Source organism: Schistocerca serialis, chromosome 5 (assembly GCF_023864345.2).
Source record: "Schistocerca serialis cubense isolate TAMUIC-IGC-003099 chromosome 5, iqSchSeri2.2, whole genome shotgun sequence".
NCBI classification, from domain to species: Eukaryota; Metazoa; Arthropoda; class Insecta; order Orthoptera; family Acrididae; genus Schistocerca; species Schistocerca serialis.
The window spans coordinates 606370409-606394752 of record NC_064642.1 but is presented as its reverse complement, the minus strand read 5'-3'; the positions used below and the strand labels follow the sequence as shown (position 1 = coordinate 606394752).

At 43.6% G+C, this 24344-nt stretch overlaps 1 protein-coding gene across 1 annotated transcript; it reads right to left on the bottom strand.

Moving 5' to 3' along the window:
* Positions 1 to 3282: 3282 nt before the first annotated feature.
* LOC126481216 (keratin, type I cytoskeletal 10-like) lies at positions 3283 to 13452 on the bottom strand. Its single transcript, XM_050104820.1, has 2 exons — positions 13299 to 13452; positions 3283 to 3696 (listed from the first exon to the last, which is right to left on the bottom strand). Exons 1-2 carry the CDS (start codon positions 13311 to 13313, stop codon positions 3463 to 3465), a joined length of 249 nt encoding a protein of 82 aa, XP_049960777.1. The 5' UTR covers positions 13314 to 13452; the 3' UTR covers positions 3283 to 3462.
* Between the last annotated feature and the right edge of the window lie 10892 nt (positions 13453 to 24344).

Genomic DNA, 24344 nt, shown 5'->3' with positions numbered 1-24344 from the left:
AGCTATAGCCGTCCTCACTAAGTTTATTATGTGGCGCTACCAGTTTCGGTGCTTCAGTGCACCATCTTCAGGCCTTAAATGACATTGAGGATGTTAACTTCAATCGTGTACACGATTCACCAGTGGCCAACGTCTATGATCTGGTTTTGGCATGCTACCTGTAACAACGACGTTGTGTCTCCATCCATCAACTACCAACTCTGAGTTGGTAGGCCTGAAGATGGTGCACTGAAGCACCGAAACTGGTAGGGTCATATTATAAATAACATCGTAAGGACGGCTACAGGTGCTTCTTTTTATAAGAGAGCGGCCGAAGTCCCTCAAATATCCAGTCAGAAGGATGGACAGGCAATATTAAGGTGGAGGAGATGGTTCATTTCATTTCCGTGGGTGTAATCAAGCTGGGAAGGCATTTGGAAAGTTATTTTACGGTGTCATGTCGGATAATCTCCTCTTACTATAAGAATAAGAGACGAGAAGACAGGCTGGGGTCATCGAGTGCATCTGAGCATGGTGAAAGCTGCCGGTTCAGGCAATTCTTTTTTAATATTATTTTTGGATAACCCTTCCCTGGAGGTAGTTTGAGAAGGGGGAAGAGCCGTGCCATAACCATCGATGATTACGTCACGGCTTTAGTGACATTTTTGCTTTAGCAAAGCGGAAGTGGTCTGGGGCAGTGAGCAGAGGCGGTGGATGTCAATTGCTTTCTAGCGAGCTTAAGGGAAGGGAGACGGAGGCAGATCTGGTTACGGCGTGTTCGCTATATAGGCTGTGCGGCTCCGGCAGCGGCTCATCTGCAGTCGTTTACTGTGTCGAGGTGTGTGGGCCAGGCCTGGGGTACGCGAGGAAGGCTACCTTGACAGACCTTGAATTATTCGCACCTTTCCAGTGGAGTTTTCGGCTGTCTTTCACCGAAGCTTCTTGCTATCAACTGTGCTTCCTACCACCTGTGTCCGTTACAGCCACTGCTTGGTCCTCACCTAACGTGTGAGTCTGGGTATTGCCATAGTCTCTGATTACTCGGTGAATGGACTTTAACGTACTGCTCGGGTGATGATTTACAAGCTGCTTAACCTTCTCAGAATTTTGGAGAACACATGTTCGCCAGATCATCAATTCGTTGCCGTTTTATGTGGTTTCAGTGCCGGGTTATCATGCGCACTTTTGCCCAGTGTTGTACTGAAAGTAACTAACGAAGCCTTGTACTCTGCTCAGCCTCTCGTTTGATAAGCTTGAACAATGTGGCCGTGAGGAGCCTTTAACCAGTGACTAAGTTGGATGCTGAATTGTTTCCTCTCGCTTTGGCGCCGGCCGGAGTGGCCGAGCGGTTAAAGGCGCTACAGTCTGGAACCGCACGACCGCTACGGTCGCAGGTTCGAATCCTGCCTCGGGCATGGATGTGTGTGATGTCCTTAGGTTAGTTAGGTTTAAGTAGTTGTAAGTTCTAGGGGACTTATGACCACAGCAGTTGAGTCCCATAGTGCTCAGAGCCATTTGAACCATTCTCGCTTTGGCCCAGTTGACATTTTGCTTTAGTAAGTTAGTTTCCTTTAACGGTTTTGGAAATACTTGCTTTGTGCGTTGGGGATTAAAAGGCCGTAATCATTTTGGAGGAGATAGGTAAGTACCTTGGGCCCATTGTTAAGCGGAGGCTATTGGCCTGTGCCGTATATCATAATCTGCAGTCATGGAGTTTCAGCTTAAGTGTGACCTAAATAAATCCTTTGGTCTTTTAATTAATATGTGCTTAGTATATCTTACGGTCACACTGACCTTTTACACTAAAATGTATGCTTAAAAGGATATTTTATTCTGTGTTATAGAAGCAGGAGCTCCAACTTCTTCCAGGTTGCCAGTTGTAAGGCACCCCGAAATTTTCCGACGAAGTCGGGCTGGTACTTTCGTATTTGTAATATTGACGTCACAGTTTGCTGCCCTGACTCGAATTGTAATGTTTGTTGTAAATTTTGCGATGAATTAATTTGGTTAGGTCAACTGATATTTCAAAGGTCACAAAACTTCTGTTTAAATTTTAAGAGGTAACAGAATTTTTCTGTTTAACTTTGTTTTATTTTATCAGGTTTTGCAAAGAAGAGAAAAGAAAAGAAAAGAAGGGATACAAAGGAAGGTATGAGGAGTTTGGTGGCCACCGAAAGTGCTGAAAACCAGAAGAGCGTTGCTAGAGCCACTCTTTAGGAATTCTGGGCGTTTGGGTTGTCGCATTGTCGTGCAGGAATTGTCAGAGTCCGTCGGAATGCACGGTGGACTGAATGGATGCAGGTGATCAGATAGGATGCTTAGGTACGTGTTACCTGTCAGAGTCACATGTAGACGTATCACGGGTCCCATATCGCCCCAGATGCACTCGCCCCACACCATTACAGAACCTCCACCAGCTTGAATAGTCCCTTGCTGACATGTAGGATCCATGAATTCACGAGGTAGTCGACTAAGGCATTGAGCTCTCCTTTCTGCTGTTACAACTTCCCTAATGATAACCTGACAACACAACACTCTTCATGTCCTTTTATTCTGAGGGGATTCCCCCCTGTCCTGACTTTTGCTAGTCAATCCCGCATTATCTGGTGGTGTCCGGATACCATTTCTAATAATTGTGTTGTATTGTATGTATTTTATGTTAACTGGGGGCCTAGAAACAACGGAGACGCTCCGTCCCTGCCGCAGCCGCAACGGTCCACAACCCCACGACGACTACCGCAGTCCACTTCACCCCTCCGCCACCCCACACCGAACCAAGGGTTATTGTTTGGTTCGGCCCTCGGTGGACCCCCCCTCCCCCCCCCAGGGAACGCCTCACACCAGACGAGTGTAACCACTATCTTTGCGTGGTAAACTAATGGTGGTGTACGCGTACGTGGAGAACTTGTTTGCGCAGCAATCGCCGACATAGTGTAGCTGAGGCGGAATAAGGGGAGCCAGCCCGCATTTCCCGTGGCAGATTGAAAACTATCCACAGACTGGCCGGCTCACCGGACCTCGACACAAGTCCGCCGGGCAGATTCGTGCTGGGGACCAGGATCTCCTTCCCGCCTTTAAAACCGTGCGTGCTTCTAATAATAGTATAGCATACTACCACAAGAGGATAAGATGGCTTCATACTTCTGGATTGCTGAACACAGACACGTAAACACAGGATACCAATTCAGTGCTTGTGGACACTTCATCATAGGTTCAAAAACAGTGCTCGCGACTCCAGATAACACAATGCATTCGTGTCTTCTAGAGTACATTCAGAAGACGATTGAGGACAAATAAAACTGGTTAAACTAACAACTGAAGCTTTATTGTAGTACTGAAAAATTGATTTCGGTCATTATTACAGTGTATCCAAAATTCAAAGAAGGTTTTACGGATTGAAAGGAAAAGGGGACAGAGATAATGTAGGAGCTGTGTGCTCATCTGGAGCCGTTGCAGGGGCCGTGATCGGAGTGAGACGTCAGCCTAGGCGTGGTGGTCGTGAGCGCTGCCGCCGCCGTGGTGTCCCGTGTGGTCGCCGCCGATGCCGCTGTGGCCGCCCCCGGTGCTGCCGCCATCGCTGCCGCCGCCCCCGCGGCTGGTGGCGCCGCCGCTGCTGCCCCCCTCACTGCCGCCGTCGGTGCTGTCGTCGCCCACGTGGCCCGGTTCGTGGTGACCCTGGACCAGGGCCAACACCACCAGCACGCCGGCCAGCACCACCTGGTGGACACCAAAGCAGACAACTCTCTCACTTCGCTGTCCAGACTCCTGAACCCTGATTTCATAACTACGACCATTTTATACGGGAAATGTGATCGCAGTATGAACCACCATCGACTGCCTATTGGAACGATGAAAATGAAAATTTGTGCCAGACCGCGAGTCGATCCCAGATTTCTCGTTTTATGCGAACGGTCGCCCTCACTGCTTCGGCTATCCGTGTACAATCGCGGCCAGACCCAAACTTCAATATGTTGTCGTCCATGCGTCACAACCTGCATTCGTACGTTACGTATATTATTCTCCAGGAAGGACATATTTATTTAGAGATGGGGGCCTGGTATTGGCGAATAAATACAACAGAAAAGTGCCTGTGTTATTAAGAAGTACTATGCAATATTCCATCGGACATTGATATGATCACTTTGCAAGGGGTGAGTGAAGCAGACATAAACAAAATTTTCATCGGTCTTTAGAAAACTGAGACGATGTCGTGTTTAATTTTTTTTCGATCAACATTCGATTGTTCATATTTAATATCCCGTCATGATATAGACAGAATTAAAAATGGTCGAAGCTGACCTCAAGGAAGACGATTTTGGGTTCTAGAGAAAACTACACAGGCCGGCCGGAGTGGCCGAGCGGCTCTAGGCGCTACAGTCTGGAATTGCGCGACCGCTACTATCACAGCTTCGAATCCTGCCTCGGGAATGGATGTGTGGGTTAGTTAGGTTAAGTCCCATAGTGCACAGAGCCATTTGAACCATTTGAAATATAGACACACGCGAGTTCATACTGACCCTACGTTTAGGCCGGCCGTTGTGGCCGAGTGGTTCTAGGCGCTTCAGTCCGGAACCTCGATGCTACTACTGTCGCAGCTTCGAATCCTGCCTCGGCCGTGGATGTGTGTGATGTCCTTAGTTTAGTTAGGTTTGAGTAGTTCTATGTCTAGAGGTTCAAAATGGCTCTGAGCACTATGGGACTTAACATCTGTGGTCTTCAGTCCCCTAGAACTTAGAACTACTTAAGCCTAACTAACCTAAGGACATCACACACATCCATGCCCGAGGCAGGATTCGAACCTGCGACCGTAGCAGTCGCGCGGTTCCGGACTGCGCGCCTAGAATATGTCTAGAGGACTGATGACCTCAGATGTTAAGTCCCATAGCGCTCAGAACCATTTCAACCATTTGGTACCCTACGTTTATCTTAGAAAAAGAGACTGAACAAAAGCAAACCTACCGTCACAGTATTTCTAGATCTGGAGGCAAGAAAAGGTTGACTGGAATACACATTTTTAAATTTTGAAGGAAGCAGGTGTAAAATACTGGGAGCCAAAAGTTCTGTGCAACTTCTAGAGATACCAGGCTGCATTTATAACAGTCGGAGGACTAAAGGGGAGAAATAGCCGTGAAAGGAATGAGTTATAAATTAATATTCAGTAAGAAGAAATAAAAAACTTAGCAGTTTGCGGGTGACATTATAATTCAAAAGAGGTTATGAGGTGAAAGACAACAAAAGGAAAACAAAGATAATGGATTGCTGTGGAATTTGTAGTGTCACCGCCAGACACCACACTTGCTAGGTGGTAGCCTTTAAATCGGCCGCGGTCCGTTAGTATACGTCGGACCCGCGTGTCGCCACTATCAGTGATTGCAGACCGAGCGCCGCCACACGGCAGGTCTAGAGAGACTTACTAGCACTCGCCCAGTTGTACAGCCGACTTTGCTAGCGATGGTTCACTACACACGCTCTCATTTGCAGAGACGACCGTTTAGCAAAGCCTTCAGCTACGTCATTTGCTACGACCTAGCAAGGCGTCTTATTCATTTACTATTCTGAACAGATAATATTGTGTATCATGTATCGTCAAGAGCGACGTTCATCACTTATGGATTAAAGTTAAGTATCAAACGAATTACGTCCGCTTTCTGAATACTAATTCCTTGTCATGTTCCAGACCTCACGTCAGTATAGTTCTTCCCTCCTCACGCCAGCCTGCGTGAGCTAAAACGCGTGCATTTCGGCCTCCTCTAGTAACACGGTGTTGGCTCTTCTGCCAACACAATAGAATTAAATCAGGTGGTGGGGAGGACATTAGTTTATGGAATCAGATACTAAAAGTAGTGGACGAGTTTTGCCATTTTGGCAGTGAAGTAACTGACGATGCCAAAATAGAGAGGATATAAAATGCAGACTGGCAATAGCAAGAAAAACATATCTGCAAATGAGAAATTTGGTAACATCAAATATAAATTCAAATGTTACGAAGTCTTGCCTGAACTTTTTATTGTAATGTGGTACTACAGAAGAATGATGGAGATTAGTAGATCTGCATGCGGCATCGGGGACTCCCGAAATTGTGACAAAGACGTCACATCTAAAGTACTGTACAGTCATACATTGCGGGCGTGTGCTATTTTGGCTCCACCCGGCTTCTGTCGATACATTGACTGCAGCTATTTATGTAGCGCTTGTTGTTATGGAAGAGAGCTCAACTACCTCATATATCCTGAGCAACAAAAAATGTAAGCGAAACACGTCGAAAAATAACTTTTATGAAAGATTATAAATCCCGGTGTTCGTGCTACTGTCAGCAACAGCGACAGCCATAAACTTCGCAGTTTTTGTTAGGTCTGTGATCTCAGACACTTAGTGTTGTAAGTAGTTCATTTATAATCCTCAGCAACAGTAACAGAAAAATGTAGCCTACGTTAACTATAAAACATCGTTCTTACAGGGAAGAGACAAAGTTCAAGAGTTAACAAAAAACTCTGAAGCAGTATCATTTTACGAAATTTAAAAGAAACTAGCTCAACCAAACCATTTAGCACCACAGGAACCATGCTTCTGTGACACCAGGGTTTATTTAAGAGCACAAATTAAAAGTTCTTCTCTTTTAAGAAACCTTATTACAGTAGTTTTGTAAACTCTAATTTATTGCTGTGACAGAATCGCAACTTTTTTGATAACTATGTAGTAATATTATTGTATTTTTGTCAAGGAATTTTTTCTGACTTAGAGTATTACATGGAACATGAAAGGACGCTCTGGTGAGTCAATATCTCATGCCCAGCTGCTTAATTGCGAGTTGCTGCACCTATGCAACGTAGCAGAATATCGAAACTAGCTGGATTCGGCAGGTCCTTGGCAGGTTTCCGGACGTGTGTGGAACCAGATGTCTAATTTGCGTGATTCCCGTAAATTACGGGCCGGTCGTTTGTGAGTGCGGAGCTGGTCCCCCTTAAGGTCCGAGATTTATTCCGTCGGATCCAATTCAAGCGAAATTGGTGACCAAGACGTAAATGTGAGTTCAGTGTTTCGCTCCTTGAGACCAATGGAAGACGGTTTTAGCCTTGTATCTTGGACGGTTATCCTGTGGGAAGACGTCGGCAATGAAGGGGTGCAGGTGAACCGCAATAATGTTCACGGAGTTCAGAGCTGTCATGGTGCTTTCGATTTCTACCTGTGGTCCAAACAAAGTCCAAGCGAATGTCCCTAATAGCACGATACAGCCCCCCGCTGGCTTGCGTCAGCGGTGCGACGCAGATTTGGAGCAGCCGTTCTCCTGATGACGACATATACGGATACGACAATCGACCTAGTGCACCAACAAATTTGATTCACCAGAGCAGGGGAAAAGCGTCCATTGCTTTACGGTCCAATCGCGGTAACCTCATTCGGTTGCAATCGTAATTGACGACGACATGGAAACATGTAGCGATCATGTGTTGTGGAGACACATTTTCGACAATGTACGCTGAACGGTGTGCTCCGAAACGTGCGTACTCCAGCAATATTCCTCCTGAAGTGGTCTACGGAACCAGACGCAAATATTGGCTCCCCGTTGCACAGGGTGGGGTTTATTAACGTCCGCATACAGCAGACCAGCTTCCCCGTTCCCGGGGCGCTCATTTGCAGACGTTGGGCCTCAACAGTTTGAACTTTGTCAAATTCACTTGTGTCAGTATATTTATCCATTTTTGGTGCATACTGTCTCTAGAATGATTCGCGACCATCTCTGTTCCTCTTACATAACTTCCTTACTGCGGCAAGCGCGCACACTGCTACAAGGCAACATTCAACCACGCGCGGGCAATGGTTGGAATGTTGTGGATCATCAATGTAATGAGCATGAAATGAATACTATTTCCCGACAAACATATCATCCATACATGAAACATCCTTGACACCACACACTTGCATTATTCTATAACTGTATAGTTGAGAAGCTTACTGGACAAAAAATTAGTCAGCCCGCTGCGCACGCGCAAACGAATCGTTGAGCCTTTACAGACGGTTCAGGGATCGCGTCAAGTCGTCAAACGCGCTACCTCTGCGTGAGCGTAAGTCAGTAGTGATCAGTGAGACATTTGCGTTACCAGCTCACATTGTGCGTTCATATGGGTAAATTTAAGGACTTGACAGAATGACGAAAAGGAAAACTGGTGTTGGTCGTGCTTATACAGTGTGTGATGTTGATGGATTTGTTGGTTTTTCGCCGAGAACTATTCAACGTGTCCACAAGCAGTGGTGTAACACACACGACCACGAAATACGACGTCGGAATTGTGATCGAAAAAAGATCCTGTCTGTGACGGACGGGAGATGCGTTTCGTGGCTTGTGAACCAAAATTGCTTCCAAATCCGGCAGGAATGGATGCAGGCAGTGAATGAAGGTCCACCTCAACTTGTTATCTAGAGAACATTGCGACGGGAGCTGCATGCAATAAACGGTTTGAGTCAGTCACCGCGTAAGAACCCACTGCTCACTCCCATTTACCAACACAACAACAGCAAAGTTCGCTGGGATGGAAGAATACGTGACTGGTTTTCTGAACACTCCCCCACCCTATTAGATCTCGATTGGTCTGCAAAATCATCTGCCTATAGAAAATCTGTGGGTCATATTGGAAAAGTGGGTAAAACGTCGACATCACCGTCCCAGCCATCCTCAGCGAATGGCTTAACCTGGATTTGACGCAATTGCATAACATTGAGGACTCGCTTCCTCACCAAATCGAGGCAGTCCAGCTGGGGATATACAACATATTTGGAGATGCTTGTAATGATTTTTCTAGCGGTCACTAATTTTTTGTCCATGGAGCTTATGTTTGACACCAATATGCGACGTAGAACCTGCAGCTGGAACTGCTCATTATAGCACAGAAACTTCTGCAAAAAAAAAAAAAGCGACGAGTAAAGAAATTCGTCTTAAGAATCTGACCTCACATTATAACGGAACAGCTTTGCTCACAAATTTGTACTAGTTAAAGTTCTACATCTCTCTGTTCATGATATCTCGTGGGCGAATCTAAAATTATAACATGATTTATCTTAATGCATAAAAACTGCTCTTGCTGCATCTCTCATCAGAAAATCTGTGAAGTACATCTCTCTTCTGGCCAAAAAAAGTGCAGGCGTAATCGCAGCACTGTGGTGATATTCCAGTGGAATCACTCGGCAATTCGAGTGCATAACACGTCCTGTGTTAAAATTCACGTGTCACGGGGAGACCAATACGATCGGACGAGTCATGTCACGCGATTGTAGGCAATCACGAACTGAAGACGGTGAAAAGGAGTGGGTTGACAGGTGGGTATACGTTCACTACATAGACTTTGTCACTTAAAGAAGGTCGTTAGACTACCGCAGGAAATAACCTGATCTGGCGGATGGATCGGCAGTTTGAATCTTGTCGTTGAAGCATCAGTACGCCGATTCTCGATTACAACAGCTCATCTCGACTTTCGATTCGAGCTATTATTGTGTGTATCACGCCAAAAATTATTTGGTCTTAGTTCATTACTTCTGGTCCGAGCTCATGTTACTTGCAGTGGTAACGTTGTCGTCTCTACCGCGTCTTCGGCCATCGACATAGAGTTTATTTCCGCTTCAAAAACTAGGTGCTTGGCATAATGATCTGAGTAGTTTGTGTCAGGCTGCGATACAAAATTATGTATCAGTCTTCAGTTCTTTCTTTCGAAGTTTTCGTTCGACTGGTTTTAAGCCGTCTCCCTCTTCTTCCCTACTCTCTTCATTTCCATTTACCCGTTAGACATAACATTCTCGACAATCTCCGACACAAAGAGTAATCTACATTGGCGCCTGAACTCTACCGTTCTTTTCAGTACTACACTAAGTACTTATGAATGTCTTAATAAAAGTCTCAATAACATGCTCACTCATCTGGTTTCCCTCTGAATTTGTCATACTATTTTGATGCTCTACTCAATTCGTATTTTATTTCTCCAACTTCAGTAAAAAACATATACAAATGAGCCTTAATTTTTTAGAGTTTTTTAGCGTTTATTACCAACTTGAATTCGCGAAAGAGGTAGAGAACTACAAAAGGACCTTGCGCTGATTTCCATGGGTTTGTTAAATCAGCACTAGAGCGTACAGAAATGCTCAAATAATCTCATGTGGAAGATGTGTACATGCCTTTAAGAGTCATGAATCAAATTAGTTCACGCATTAAACATTTGGCATAGTTCTCCGTCGTTAACCCACCAACTTCAGATTTTACGGGATGTCAACTATTTTGTCAGAACGAGTACCCAGACATTAAAGGAAAGTCCGAAATTTCATTCACCACAGCATTTTTGTCCCCACGTCCTGATATTTAATTTTAACACATAGTGCATCAACATGTAGCCTATACCTAAAACTACTGATCTTAACAACAATGATAAACATTCCATTACCTAATCTGTCCACATCACAAAATTTTTCCTTTCGTAAAGTGCCTCATTTGGGGTGCCTCAGGTAAGCACATAAGGAAGTGTTCCTAAATGACAGTCTGTAGCTGAACTCAGGCTTCTTCTTTAAAATGTGGTTGGCCCGCCGCTATTGCTTGCATATTCATCACATTCTCGCCGTCCGATGTGCCCTTGGCTTTCATACCTTCCTTCGTGTTTGACGCAGTTTCAATAGCTCCGTAGCCTTAGTAAGATGAACCTGCTTGTTTCAGTCGAAAATATTTCTCGTATGTCTGATAGTGATTATTACGTTTAAGAGCAGTATGGCGCCATTTGTTGTCCGAGCAGAGAGAAAATTTCCCTAGGTCTCTCATCTCCTGCGAAAACTGACCTAATGAACCGATGTTTAACTAAACACGCTAAAATATACCTTCACTGAAAGTGCACGTGACTGACCGTGGGGGACATAGGAGGCAATTTAGTTGTTACTGGCAGCAGTACATTAATGACAAGTATTTGGCCTCTGTTCAATAATTACCGATTTGTAAGATTTGGGAGGTAGTTCCAGCACAAAATCTAAAGCGTAATGTAATTCATATAAAGAGATAAGAGGGGAAAACACTGCAGAGGCAGTAATACAGTGGAAGTTATACGAGAGTAAGTATGAAAATGTTATCCAACTACGGTATCCACTGCGCACATTAGTGTCTTCCAGTATCCTTGTAAAAATGTTGGTTACGCAAGTTCTGTTTACTTTATATGTTCGCGTTACCCGGAAAGCAGTGAAAGTACCCACTCAGAAACCTTGAGAGCTGCATTCTAAGACCGTGTAACCCGTCATGTCAAGGGCAGAAGGTGCAGGAGATTGCCTCGTCCGACATCTCGAACAGGAAATGCACGTAGCGTATGCCTCATATAGCAATATTCGTCGGAGTATAACGTTCTACCACGCTGAACGAGCCTTAACTTGTAGGTGCAGTTCACTGATACGAGTGGACAGTCTTTTGCTTGTTTGTCTTTATTTTCAGCAAAATTTACCAAAAAATTATTCTAAGTTTCTAAATTCACAGTCAGCTTTCGTTTAGTGTCTCATGCATCTTACAACTTTCGTTTCGTGTCTCATGCATCTTAAGCAATTTGCTGTTGAGGACGAAAAGTATAACGACATAACTTGATATTTCTCGAACTTCATTTATTTCTAGCAGTGCCGCTCAGATGGTCTAGTGCTCTTAGGATGCCAGGTACGTCACATTATTTTTGAATTTTATGCCCAAGGATAACCATTGGCCTCAGGAAGAAATTCACCCTTTTCTGAAGAAGGGAAATAAAGGAACTAACAAAAATGTATTAGAATATTTAGCGTCGTTTACTGGTTTTTAACTCAACTGTTCCGATTCCGGTAGAAGGTAAGATATAAAAACCGTGAACTGTGTCAAACTCTAAGAACAGTTTGATATATATCGTCGAAATGCCATAGGGAAATTAAAAGAAACGTATAAAAGAGCAATTAAATTCTGTGGCACCCTACATAAGCTGCGGTAAGTGTATAAGTGTATATAGGACTATAACAACCACAAAGACGTCATATCAGTCGGTTACTGCGTTCTATTTCTAACAAAGAAGATTAATATCTATTTCATAAGAGTTTTGCCTTTATCAGGTAACAGCGAATCGCATACAAAAGATCTAGAAAGAGGTTTAGAAACAGAGACTGGTTGGTAGTTTGTGATTCTGAAAATTTTCATTACAGAATTTCTTACTCTATCACAGCCACCGAACTTTTCAGAACATACAGAATACAGAAATTGGTTCTATTTAAGCGGTTTGTACATTCCTTAATTTTGACACGGGAAATCTACGTCAAAATATGAGATAACTGGTTGAATTTTGCATCCAGATGGGTTGGGATAGAAATTTTACGTAAGAAGTTTGTGAGCTTCGGGCTGCTGACGAAAGAAACATGGCACGAAAATGTAATAATTCTTGACATCTCCAGTCAGTTCCACGAGAAAGTGTACGCCGGTATTTGTAGGAAATAAAAGACAATATTATAAGTATACGTTTACATGAAAATACATGTTATTACTAATTGCGCAATTATCTAAAAGTTAATCCAATCGCCGCCATTATAGCTTGGCACCTTTTTGGAATGCTTTTCACGAGATTTACTGCGTATTCTCTCGGTATCTCCATATCATCCTGATTTTATATTACAGCTACTTCAAAGTATATATTGCCATCCTTTAAGCTTCATGTTAATGTACGACCAAACCTTTGCGATCGGATTTGCATCTGGAGACATTGCGCCAATCCATGTTGGGCACTCCATTGTCTTGTTCCCATGCTGCACAGAGAGGCCTGCGATGTTTCGGGTCATTACCCTCTTGAACCTCCAGTTTGCCTCGTTCGAACCAGAAGGCATTTTTGATAAATACTGCCAATTTTTCAGGGTTTAAATTGGCTGTAAATAAGTGCAAATAGCCAAAACTACGTTTAGAGAAACGTCCCCAACCATGCACTTTTACTGGGTGTTTGATTATTCGTTGAAGCAACCCTTCACGCTTCGTATACCAGGCTTTTGAAAGAGGAGACCAGGCCCTTTGGATGATGTACAAGAAACAATGCCTCGTGACGCTTCAGGTATTTTGCACTCCTTTTAAACTGCAACCGACAACACGAAACACTGTTGACCTATACACTGTACAAAAGTGCATTAATTACAGATTCGATACTACTACCAGAGATGTCGCTGCTGACGTTACGTTTAAAATTATGGTGTACACTTTCTTGTGGAACTGACTGTAAGCTCAAGATACATTTCAAAGCTCAACTTTTAACTCTCATTTTGACTCATGAGAGGCATCATGTAGTAGTTCGCAGTAGTATTGCACGGACACTTACCAAGTACTTGTTCATGTCGGTAGTAGTCTGCTGTCACTTGCCTCTTGCACTGAAGCCAACTCTAGCAGTGAGCGGAGATGCCGACTCTTTTATAGGAGGCAGGCGCTCGATGTTGGCCGGGAGGTATATGCAAGAAAGGAGGGGACGAACTTCCCAGCAGCCAGAACATTCACAATTACGACCCATTGCACGTCGTGCACGCTATGGCGCTTCTCGGAAGGCGACCGTGAACAAGGAAATATGATCTCCAAGGGCATCTCTTGCCCCGCCCTTGAAGCGGGGAGTCCCCGGTCAAGCGCGATGTGTTTTTGTATGTCTTTTTAAGGTTAGGTTATGTCAGGCACTCCTCTAAAGCATCGAGGTTACAAATGGAATTTAGGTCGTGGATGCATCAAATTCAATATAAAATACTTGTATAGGTAGCAGAAAGTGGTGCAATGTTCACGAAAAACGTCGTAAACTTTTACATGTTACTCATTAACGTAAGAAAAGTTATTCTGGTTCTGTTACTTATTTCCTTCACTAAAATCATAGATCAGAAACTAAGTTGTTTGCTTAAATTAAAAGGAAGATCAGCGTTGGACGTAATATTGATGTTTTATTGATAGCAGAATCGATTTTAGATCACATAGTGATCATCTTCGGTGCTGTACACATTAAACTCAGACACTGGTATCAAGTTATCAATAACCAAAACTTCTCAGTTTTGGTTATTGATAACTTGAAATGGTTCAAATGGCTCTGAGCACTATGGGACTCAACTGCTGTGGTCATAAGTCCCCTAGAACTTAGAACTACTTAAACCTAACTAACCTAAGGACATCACACACATCCATGCCCGAGGCAGGATTCGAACCTGCGACCGTAGCGGTCGTGCGGTTCCAGACTGTAGCGCCTTTAACCGCTCGGCCACTTCGGCCGGCTGATAACTTGATACCAGTGTCTGAGTTTAATGTGTACAGCACCGAAGATGATCACTATGTGATCGAAAGTCGATTCTGCTATCAGTATTACGACCAACGCTGACCTGGTCGTTGTGCACACAGCACTCCATGGAGTGGCCAATCAGTAAGTTGTTTGCGTTACGGATAAGACCCAATGTAGGTCGGTTGGTTGGTTGGTTTGGGGAAGGAGACCAGACAGCGAGGTCATCCGTCGCATCGGATTAGGGAAGGACGGGGAAGGAAGTCGGCCGTGCCCTTTGAAAGGAACCATCCCAGCATTTGCCTGGAGTGATTTGGGGAAATCACGGAAAACCTAAATCAGGATGGCCGGACGCGGGATTGAACCGTCGTCCTCCCGAATGCGAGTCCAGTGTCTAACCACTGCGCCACATCGCTCGGTAGACCAAATGTAGGTCAGACCATTAACCACGACGAATGCCGCACATACGGAACATGAGGAGAACTGTTGTCACGACAGATGCGCGACAAGAAGTGTACCGTGATAATGTTGTGAGAATTAGAAATCAGTGCAGTGAATAATGAGATATAGTGGAAAGAAGAAGATGAAATACAAAATGTGTAATCAAACGCAGTACACGGCAACAATGACAAAGCGAAGGGGAAACTTCTTTGCACATTATCGCAGGAATGAGCACATTCTCCTATTTGTCTAAAATAAATTTAAAATTAGCACGGATTACATGAATAAGAAAGGAAGGAGAAGAAAAACAGGGAGAACAGTTTTAAGAATAAAATGCTGGATTTGTTAGGCTTTGAAGGATGAAAAGAGTAATAAATCAGGCAATATAAAGATGAAGGTGGACTAAAAAATAGGAGAGAGCAAAGAAATCAGACGAACTGAAGATGGTACATGGCCCTGACTGTTTAATACGAAAATAAGAATCGAAGAGGGTATAATGATTACTTACTATGTGTGTAAGAAAATAAAGTCTTTTGCTCATTCAGACACTGGATTAAAGTGACTCTGACTATTATTGTAAAAAGAAGCTATTAACTTCATTTCATATGATCGGATGTCTAGTGCTTTTCTACATCCACTTTGGGACAAAAATCAATCGAAACGTCATAAAAATAGATTTTGCTATAAATAAAATGTTTGAGAATTAGTTTTACAAATTTTCTAGAATTGGAGAAATTTTTAACTAATTATAGTGAAGAAACGTTAGGATGGTTGGCTATAGTCTCACTTTATTTCGGCTAACATTTTTCTCTTATCTTGATCTTAGCGCTATTTAGCGGACAGCTGATTTCTGTCACACGCTTCATACTGCGCGTACCACTTTAGTGATACAGCCATCTCGTAGAGCGATGACTTCCGAAGTCTACGATTTGGTGTACAACTCAATGAGGTCGTGTAGTGAAGTTCCATAGTGGGACGTCTCAAACGTTGAAAGTCTCTTAGTTAAGTAAAGACTGTGAAAAATTACAGCTCTAGATAATATCTAGTAACAAGAAGACCAAAATATGAGGCAAAATAAAGGGAATACACTTAGCATACTGTTATTTACGTAGAACTGTTTTTAAAGCAACAGAAGCTTCGCAGATCATTTGATAAAGAGTAAAATCGCCAGAACAGACTAGTGAGAAGAAATAGGCTGCAGTTTTTCTGTCGACCGACCGCCTACGTCGATTCAATTGGTCGATAAAATTGGTTGTACTCAGACCGTACATGGACTGATATGAAAAATTCTTTCGTTGCTATATATACCTCGACTCACGCCAAAGGGTGGTTGGGTTTTGGGTTCCGCTGCATATGCAGGAGGCTGTTACACGGATGGTAGGGGCTGTGTGGCGTGGACTGGGCGGTTTTTTAGGTTAGAGGGTCTCGGGAAAACACAAAAGGGCTTCAGTCACAAAGAATGCAGGCCGAACAAAGGAAGAACGTAGATACGGGAACCATCGGTATAACAGTCGTAAATTGTCGTTGCTGTGTTGGGAAAGTACCAGAGCTCCAAGCGCTAATAGAAAGCACTGATGCTCAAATCGTTATAGGCACTGAAAAAAGGCTAAAGCCAGAGATAAGGTCAGCCGAAGTTTTTGTGAAGAACCTATCGGCGTTCCGAAAGGATAGGCTAAACACAGTTGGCGGTGCCGAGTTTGTTGCTGGTAGAAGTAGTTTATCTTATCGCGGAACTGAAGTAGAGAGTTCCTGTGAGTTAGCATGGGCAGAGTTCATTGTTGGCAACCGGAATAAAATAATAATTGGATCCTCATACCGACTTCCCCCCAATTCAGAAGATACAGTTGCAGAAAGGTTCAAATAAAACTTGAGTCTAATTTCAAACACGTACCCGATTCATTAGATTATAGTTGGTGGTGACTTTAATTCACCCTGTATATGCTGGCAAAAAATACATGTTTAATTCCGGAGGTTCGCATAAAACATCATCCGAAATTTTGCTAAACACATTTTCTGAAAATTATTTGGAATAGTTAGTTCATGAGCCCACGGTTGTGAAAACACCCTTGACCTTTCATCAACCAATAATCCTGAGTTAATAACGAGCATCAAAACCGACACAGGGATTAGTGAACCTAGCTTTGTCGTAGCGAGACTGAATACTATAACCCCAAATCCTCCAATTATGAACGAAAAATATACCTATTCAAAAAAGCTGATAAAAATTCACTTGACGCCTTCCTACGAGACAATCTCCACTCCTTCCAAACTAACAGTAGACCAAATGTGGCTTAAATTCAAAGAAATAGAATCGGCAGCAATTGAGAGATTTTTACCAAATAAATTCACAAACTTCGGATCTGATCCTCTTTGTACACAAAACGTGTTAGAAGATCGGCGATCTTTTACAGAAGCTCGAAATACAGCGCGGACTTCATTGCGAGATGCTTATAACAGTTTCTCAAAAAAAAAAAAAAAAAAAAAAAAAAGCTTTGTCTCGAAACCTGGCATAGGATCCAAAGAGATTCTGATCGTATGTGAAGTGTGTTAGTGGCAAGAAACAGTGAAAACAGTGAATATCTTCTCTGCGCGATAGCAATGGAGATACTATCGAAAGCAGTGTTACTAGACACAGCCTTCCGAAATGCCTTCACAAAAGAGGACGAAGTAAATATTCCAGAATTCGAATCAAGAACAGCTGCCAACATGCGTAACGTAGAAGTAAATATGCTCGGAGTAGTGTAGTAACTTAAATCACATAATAAAAGAAAGTCTTCTGGTCCAGACTGTATAGCAATTAGGTTCCTTTCAGAGTATGCTGATGTATTAGCTCCATACCTAACAATCATATACAACCGTCCGCTCGACGAAAGATCCGTACTCAGAGACTGGAAAGCTGCACAGGTCACACGAACATTCAGGAAAGGTAGTAGGAGTAATACACATAATTACAGGCACAAATCATTAACGTTGATAGGCAGCAGGATTTTGGAACATATATTGTGTTCGAACATTATGAATTACCTCGTGGAAAACCGTCTATTGATACACAGTCAACATGGATTTAGAAAACATCGTTCTTGTGAAGCACAACTAGCTCTTTATTCGCATGAAGTGTTGAGTGCTATTGACAAGGGATTTCAGATCGATTCCGTATTTCTGGATTTCCGGAAGGCTTTTGACACTTTACCACATAAGCGGCTTGTAGTGAAATTGCGTGCTTATGGAATATCGTCTCAGTTATGTGAGTGGATTTGTGATTTCTTGTGAAAGAGGTCACAGGTCGTGGTAATTGCCGGAAAGTCATCGAGTAAAACAGAAGTGATTTCTGGCGTTCCCCAAGGTAGTGTTATAGGCCCTTTTCTGTTCCTTGTCTACATAAACGGTTTGGGAGACAATCTGAGCAACCGTCTTAGGTTACTTGCAGATAACGCTCTCGTTTATCGACTAATGAAATCATCATAAAATCAAAACAAATTACAAAACGAAATAGAAAAGATAGCTGAATGGTGTGAAAATTGGCAGTTGACCCTAGATAACGAGAAGTGTCAGGTCTCCACATGAGCGCTAAGAGAAATCTATTAAACTTCGGTTACACGATAAATTAGTCAAATCTAAAGGCCATCTATTCAAATAATACCTATGAATTAAAATTACGAACAACTTAAATTGGAAGAAACACGCAGAAAATGTTGTGGGGAAAGCTAACCAAAGACTGCATTTTATTGGCAGGACACTTAGAAAATGTAACAGGCGTACTAAGAAGACTGCCTACACTACGCTTGTCCGTCCCCTTTTAGAATACTGCTGTGCGGTGTGAGATAGTTACCAGGTGGGACTGACGGAGTACATCGAAAAAGTTCAAAGACGGGCAGCACGTTTTGTATTATCGCGAAATATAGAAGTGTGTGTCACTGAAATGATACAGGATTTTGGCTGGACATCATTAAAAGAAAGGTGTTTTTCGTTACCATGGAATCTTCTCACGAAATTCTGGTCACCAACTTTCTCCTCCGAATGCAAAAATATTTTGTTGACACCGACCTACGTAGGGAGAAACGATGACCACTATAAAATAAGGGAAATCAGAGCTCGTACGAAAAGATATAATTGTTCATTCTTTCCGCGATACACGTTACTGGAATAATAGAGAACTGTGAAGGAGGTTCGATGAACCCTCTGCCGGGCACTTAAATGTGATTTGTAGAGTATCCATGTAGATGTAGATGTAGATGAAAACTTCTAAACGACCTTCACCTCACATTCTTCAAATCTCCCTTCTGGTTTAAAAATCAATGCAAAATCTTAATATTACATTAAGAGAGACAGCGACTACGTTTACTGACAGGCAGTTACTGACTTGACTCTATAGTACCACCGCGTCGTACCACAGTCCCGATTAAAATGTTTACTGTTAAGGTAAACGCTACAAACACCGAGTGGGTTGTCCAGATTAAATTTACCGAGGACGCGTAGAGGTGAGGAGAAACAAAGAACCCCGGAAAGTAAGAGCATCTGCAGTGTTAGGTAACTGATTTGGCTCGGCATATGGTGGCGCAACTTCAGCGCATCATTTCCAAGAACCTGCACCTACGAACGACGCAACTTGGTAACCTTTCGGGTACTTCCTCAAAGCTTGTAGAGCTGACCACCTTGAAAAGTTCTTCCCAGTCAATTATCCCCAGTCCGCTGAGAAGTGAGACGCGATTCAATTTCTAACTGGTGAAGAGTCCTATCATTAGAAACTGGAAACTCATGCTGAAACAAAGCGTCTTGTTCAGTTTGTAGGGTCGTGATTTTTCTGTTTACAGCATACTCATTGTGGATAACATGTTCGTGGTTCCATTTATGTTTCCTCTTTCGGTCGGATTTTTCAGAAAAAAAAAAACAAAACAAAACGTGGTTAAATGTTCTATTAATGTAACAGCCATAACCACTTTGACTAAATTCCTGAAAGCGAATAATTATGCCTCGGAATACAGTAAACCACATCAAAGTCGGTCAAGTTTCATTCTGAAACCTTTGACAGTGAGCAATGAGTCGTCTCCAGAATGCTCATTCGGTAATTAAATGATATATACATACATAAAACAAGTTTTTCATCAGCTCGGTTCCGAGAGTTTGAACCTGTACAGAAAACTGGAATAGAGATCAACATAAACATCATTTCCGCCCTTTTCATTGCTCATGAAAACCACACATTGCATGTTGTACCACCATACAACGAGACCTTCGGAGGTGGTGGTCCAGATTGCTGTACACACCGGTACCTCTATTACCCAGTAGCATGTCCTCTTGCACTAATGCATGCCTGTATTCGTCGTGGCATACTATCCACAAGTTCATCAAGGCATTATTGGTCGTTATTGTCCCACTCCTTAACGGCGATTCGGCGTAGATCCCTTAGAGTGTTTGGTGGCTCACGTCGTCCATAAACAGCTCTTTTCAATCTATCCCAGGCATGTTCGATTGGGTTCATTTCTGGAGATCATGCTGGTCACTCTAGTCGAGCGCTGTCGTTATCCTGAAGGAAGACATTCGCAAGATGTGCACGATGGGGGCGCGGGATGGCATTCACGTTTCGCACAGCCGTTACAGCGCCTTGCATGACCATCAGCGGCGTACGTCGGCCCCACATAACTCCACCTCAAAACAGCAGGGAACCTCCATCTTGTTGCACTCGCTGGACTGTGTGTCTAAGGCGTTCAGCCTGACCGGGTTGCCTCCAAACATGTCTGCGAAGATTGTCTGCTTGAAGGCATATGCAACACTCATCGGTGAAGAGAACGTGAGCGGTCCATTCGGCATGTTGTTGGGCACATTTGTACCGCACTGCATGGTGTCGTGGTTGGAAAGATGGACCTCGCCATAGGCGTTGGGAGTGAAGCTGCGCATCATGCAGCCTACTGCGCACAGTTTGAGTCGTATCACGACGACCTGTCGCTGTGCGATAAGCATTATGCAACATAGTGGCGTTGCTGTCAGGGTTCCTCCGAGACATAATCCGTAGGTAGCGGTCATCCACTGTAGCAGCAGCTCTTGGCGGCCTGAACGAGGCATGTCATCGACAGTTCCTGTCTCTGTGTATCTCCTCCATGTCCGAAGAACATCGCTTAGGTTCACTCTGAAACACCTGGACACTTCCCTTGTTGAGAGCCCTTCCTAGCTCAAAGTAACAATACGGACGCTATCGAACCGCTGTATTGTCCGTCTAGGTATGGTTAACTATAGACAACACGAGCCGTGTACCTCCTTCCTGGTGGAATGGCTGGAACTGATCGGCTGTCGGACCCTCTCCGTCTAATAGGCGCTGCATCTTTGGGCGGGTTTAGTGACATCTGTGAACAGTCAAAGGGATTGTGTGTGTGATGCAATATCCACAGTCAACGTCTATCTTCCGGAGTTCTGGGAACCGGGGTGAAGCAAAACTACGCACCACGAAGTAATTATCCGAATGGTACGGAAATCGGTGGTTGTGACGCACGTGTACAAATGGCCTAGAATCTCACTAAATGGTTCAAAAATGGTTCAAATGGCTCTGAGCACTATGGGACTTAACATCTAAGGTCCTCAGTCCCCTAGAACTTAGAACTACTTAAACCTAACTAACCTTAGGACATCACACACATCCATGCCCGAGGCAGGATTCGAACCTGCGACCGTAGCGGTCGCGTGGTTCCAGACTGTAGCGCCTAGAACCGCTCGGCCACTCTGGCCGGCTCACTAAATAGAGCAGGAAGTCTTGAGTGATGAGCCCCGCTTGGAGCTGATCCACGATGACCGGGGTAGTGTGTCTGGAGACGACCCAGGCAGCGGTGGAAAACAAACTGGACCATCAACCGCCATATGGCATGACAAGCACGAGTGACTGTCTGAGGTGCCATTTCTTTTCATAACAGAAGCCATTTGTTTTTCATCCGCGGCACCCTTATAGCACAACGGTACGTCGACGATATTCTACACCCCGATTTGTTATCCTTCATGGTAAGCTAAACTGGGCTTATATTTAAGTAAGATAATGCCCGCCCAGCCACACACGACGAGAGTTTCTACTGCTTGTTTCGTGTCCAGCAAGGTCGCCAGTTCTGTCCCCGATTCAGAACGTTTGGAGCATTATGGGCACGGCTTTGCAGCCAGCTCGGAATTTTGCGAACCTAACGCGCCAATTGGACAGAATTTGGCACGATATCATTCAGAAACAGAGCTCTATCGATCAATAGCAAGCTGAATAACGCTCGCATGAGGGCCAGAGCTTCACTTTCTCACTTTGTGAAGGTCTTTCTCTTGAATAAATCATTCATTATTTCTGAGGGCCATTTCTTTGTCTGTAAATATATTTCACATGTACCGATTTCCTTCCTTTCGGAATAATTTCTTCGTAGTGCGTCCTTTTTTTCTGTATTAGTATTCACAAGGCGCTGTGTTTGTCACACAGTGTTGGTTCGTCAGACAGTTTATAAGCAGCACAAGTTTAATTGAAGAAAATTCGGGCAATTTCCTTGCCAGAGGCACTATCTTAAATTGTCGAAATAACAATAGTTCACGTATGACCGTTTCAGACAACACAAACTACGTGTTATAAATTTAAACAGCTTTTTCTTTACTGCTTTGCAGTGAACTCAGCATCGTGGTGCCTACTGAGGAGCTACTAGACCGAATAGTAGCGGCTCCGGTCAAGAATACCATCATAATGGCCGGGAGAGCGGTGTGCTGACCCCACGCCCCTCCTATCCGCATCTTCATCTGAGGATGACACGGCTGTTGGATTATCCCGATGGGTTACTTGTGGCCTGAAGACGGAGTGCTTTTTTCTTTATGGCTGTGAAATATTTGCGTTACCGGCGAGATTCGCCCTTGTGTTTATGTAGAAGGCGAAACACGTATGGAGAGCAAATATTTTGTTAAAACGAGGAAAAAGCTTTTAAAGTTATAAATCTTTCCTCCGAAAATGGCTACATAAACAAACTTGTAACATCAACGACTAACACAGTCAGCTCCACACATGTAGTACGTAAGTATTCGATTTTGTGTTGTAGTAACTACTATTTAATTTATTTTATCCATATTTTTGTCTCCTTCTCAGAAACAAGTGTTTCGGCGTACTGCCATTAGTTTTCAGCAGTTCTTTCGTATTAAGGGATTCTGCAGCTCCCTACTGACAACCAAACGTAGAAAATCCGGCAGTAATATATATTCACAATATGCAGCTCCATTAATATGTAGCCGGTCGGGGTGGCCGAGCGGTTCTAGGCGCTACAGTCTGGAACCGCGTGACCGCTACGGTCGCAGGTTCGAATCCTGCCACGGGCATGGACGTGTGTGATGTCCTTAGGTTAGTTAGGCTTAACTAATTCTAAGTTCTATGGGACTGATGACCTCAGAAGTCCCATAGTCCTCAGAGCCGTTAACATGTACCCTGTGATTCGTATTCTCGCGGAACTCCGTCGCTCCTCTCCTGTGCCGAGGTCAGTAGGGAGTTCCTGTTCAACAACATCGGATATACGTCTACGTATTGTAATTCGATGCCAGCCGGAGTGGCCGTGCGGTTCTAGGCGCTACAGTCTGGAACCAAGCGACCCCTACGGTCGCAGGTTCGCATCCTGTCTCGGGCATGGATGTGTGTGATGTCCTTAGGTTAGTTGGGTTTAATTAGTTCTAAGTTGTAGGCGACTGATGTCCTCAGAAGTTAAGTCGCATAGTGCTCAGAGCCATTTGAAACATTTTGTAATTCGATTCGACTCGTTCCGTCTGAGGTAGAAAAACCTTCATTGTCCGCTAAATATTTTTTCTTGTGCAAATTATATTTACAGTACCTATACATGTTTGCTGTGTATATGGGTTTCTCTCTCTTCTGTATTACTGCCGCTAGCTCTCCCTTCTATTAACAAATTTATTTTTTCTTGAAGCACTGTGTTTTGTCCTCTCAATACATTCTTTCTCTTAGTACAGTTGTGCCACGAAGCGATGTCTCTGAAAACATAACTCTAATTCATGGTCTCCCATGTTATTTTAGAAACAAAATCAACGTTATGACTTGAAGAACTACAATTATATGCAGCATCTACCTTCGTCTACTGGCAAATGACTGCGGTCAATAACACTATCCAAACTTCCTGGATGATTAAAACTGTACTCCGAACCGAGACTCGATCTCGTGACCTTTGCGTTTCGCGGCAAGTGCTCTTCCATCTGAGCTACCCAAGCACAGCTGCAGAGCTCTACAAGTTTCGCAGGAGAGGTGCTGTGAAGTTTGGAAGGTAGGAGGCGAGTTACTGGAGGAAGTAAAGCTCTGAAGATGGCACATGATTCGTGCTTGGGTAGATGGTAGAGCAATTGTCCGCGAAAGACGAAGATCCCGAGTTCGAGTCTCGGTCGGGCATTCAGTTTTAATCTGGCAGGAAGTTAGATATCAGCGCACACTCCGCTGCAGAGTGAAAATTTTATTCTGAGAACAATACTGTTTGCACCTCAGGCAATATCAGACGCCTCCTGTGGTGCATTCATCATAAATGTCTTGCGAGTGTAGTTTTATTGGTCACGGGACGGAAAAGAGGATGGAGTTGTATTGGTACACCAATCAGGTTCCATAAAGTTTTCAGACAGAAGTTTATAGAATTAAAATGTAATGATTCTTAACAGGATCCAAATTAAATCTGATATGCAAAGTAATTTCTACCAAAT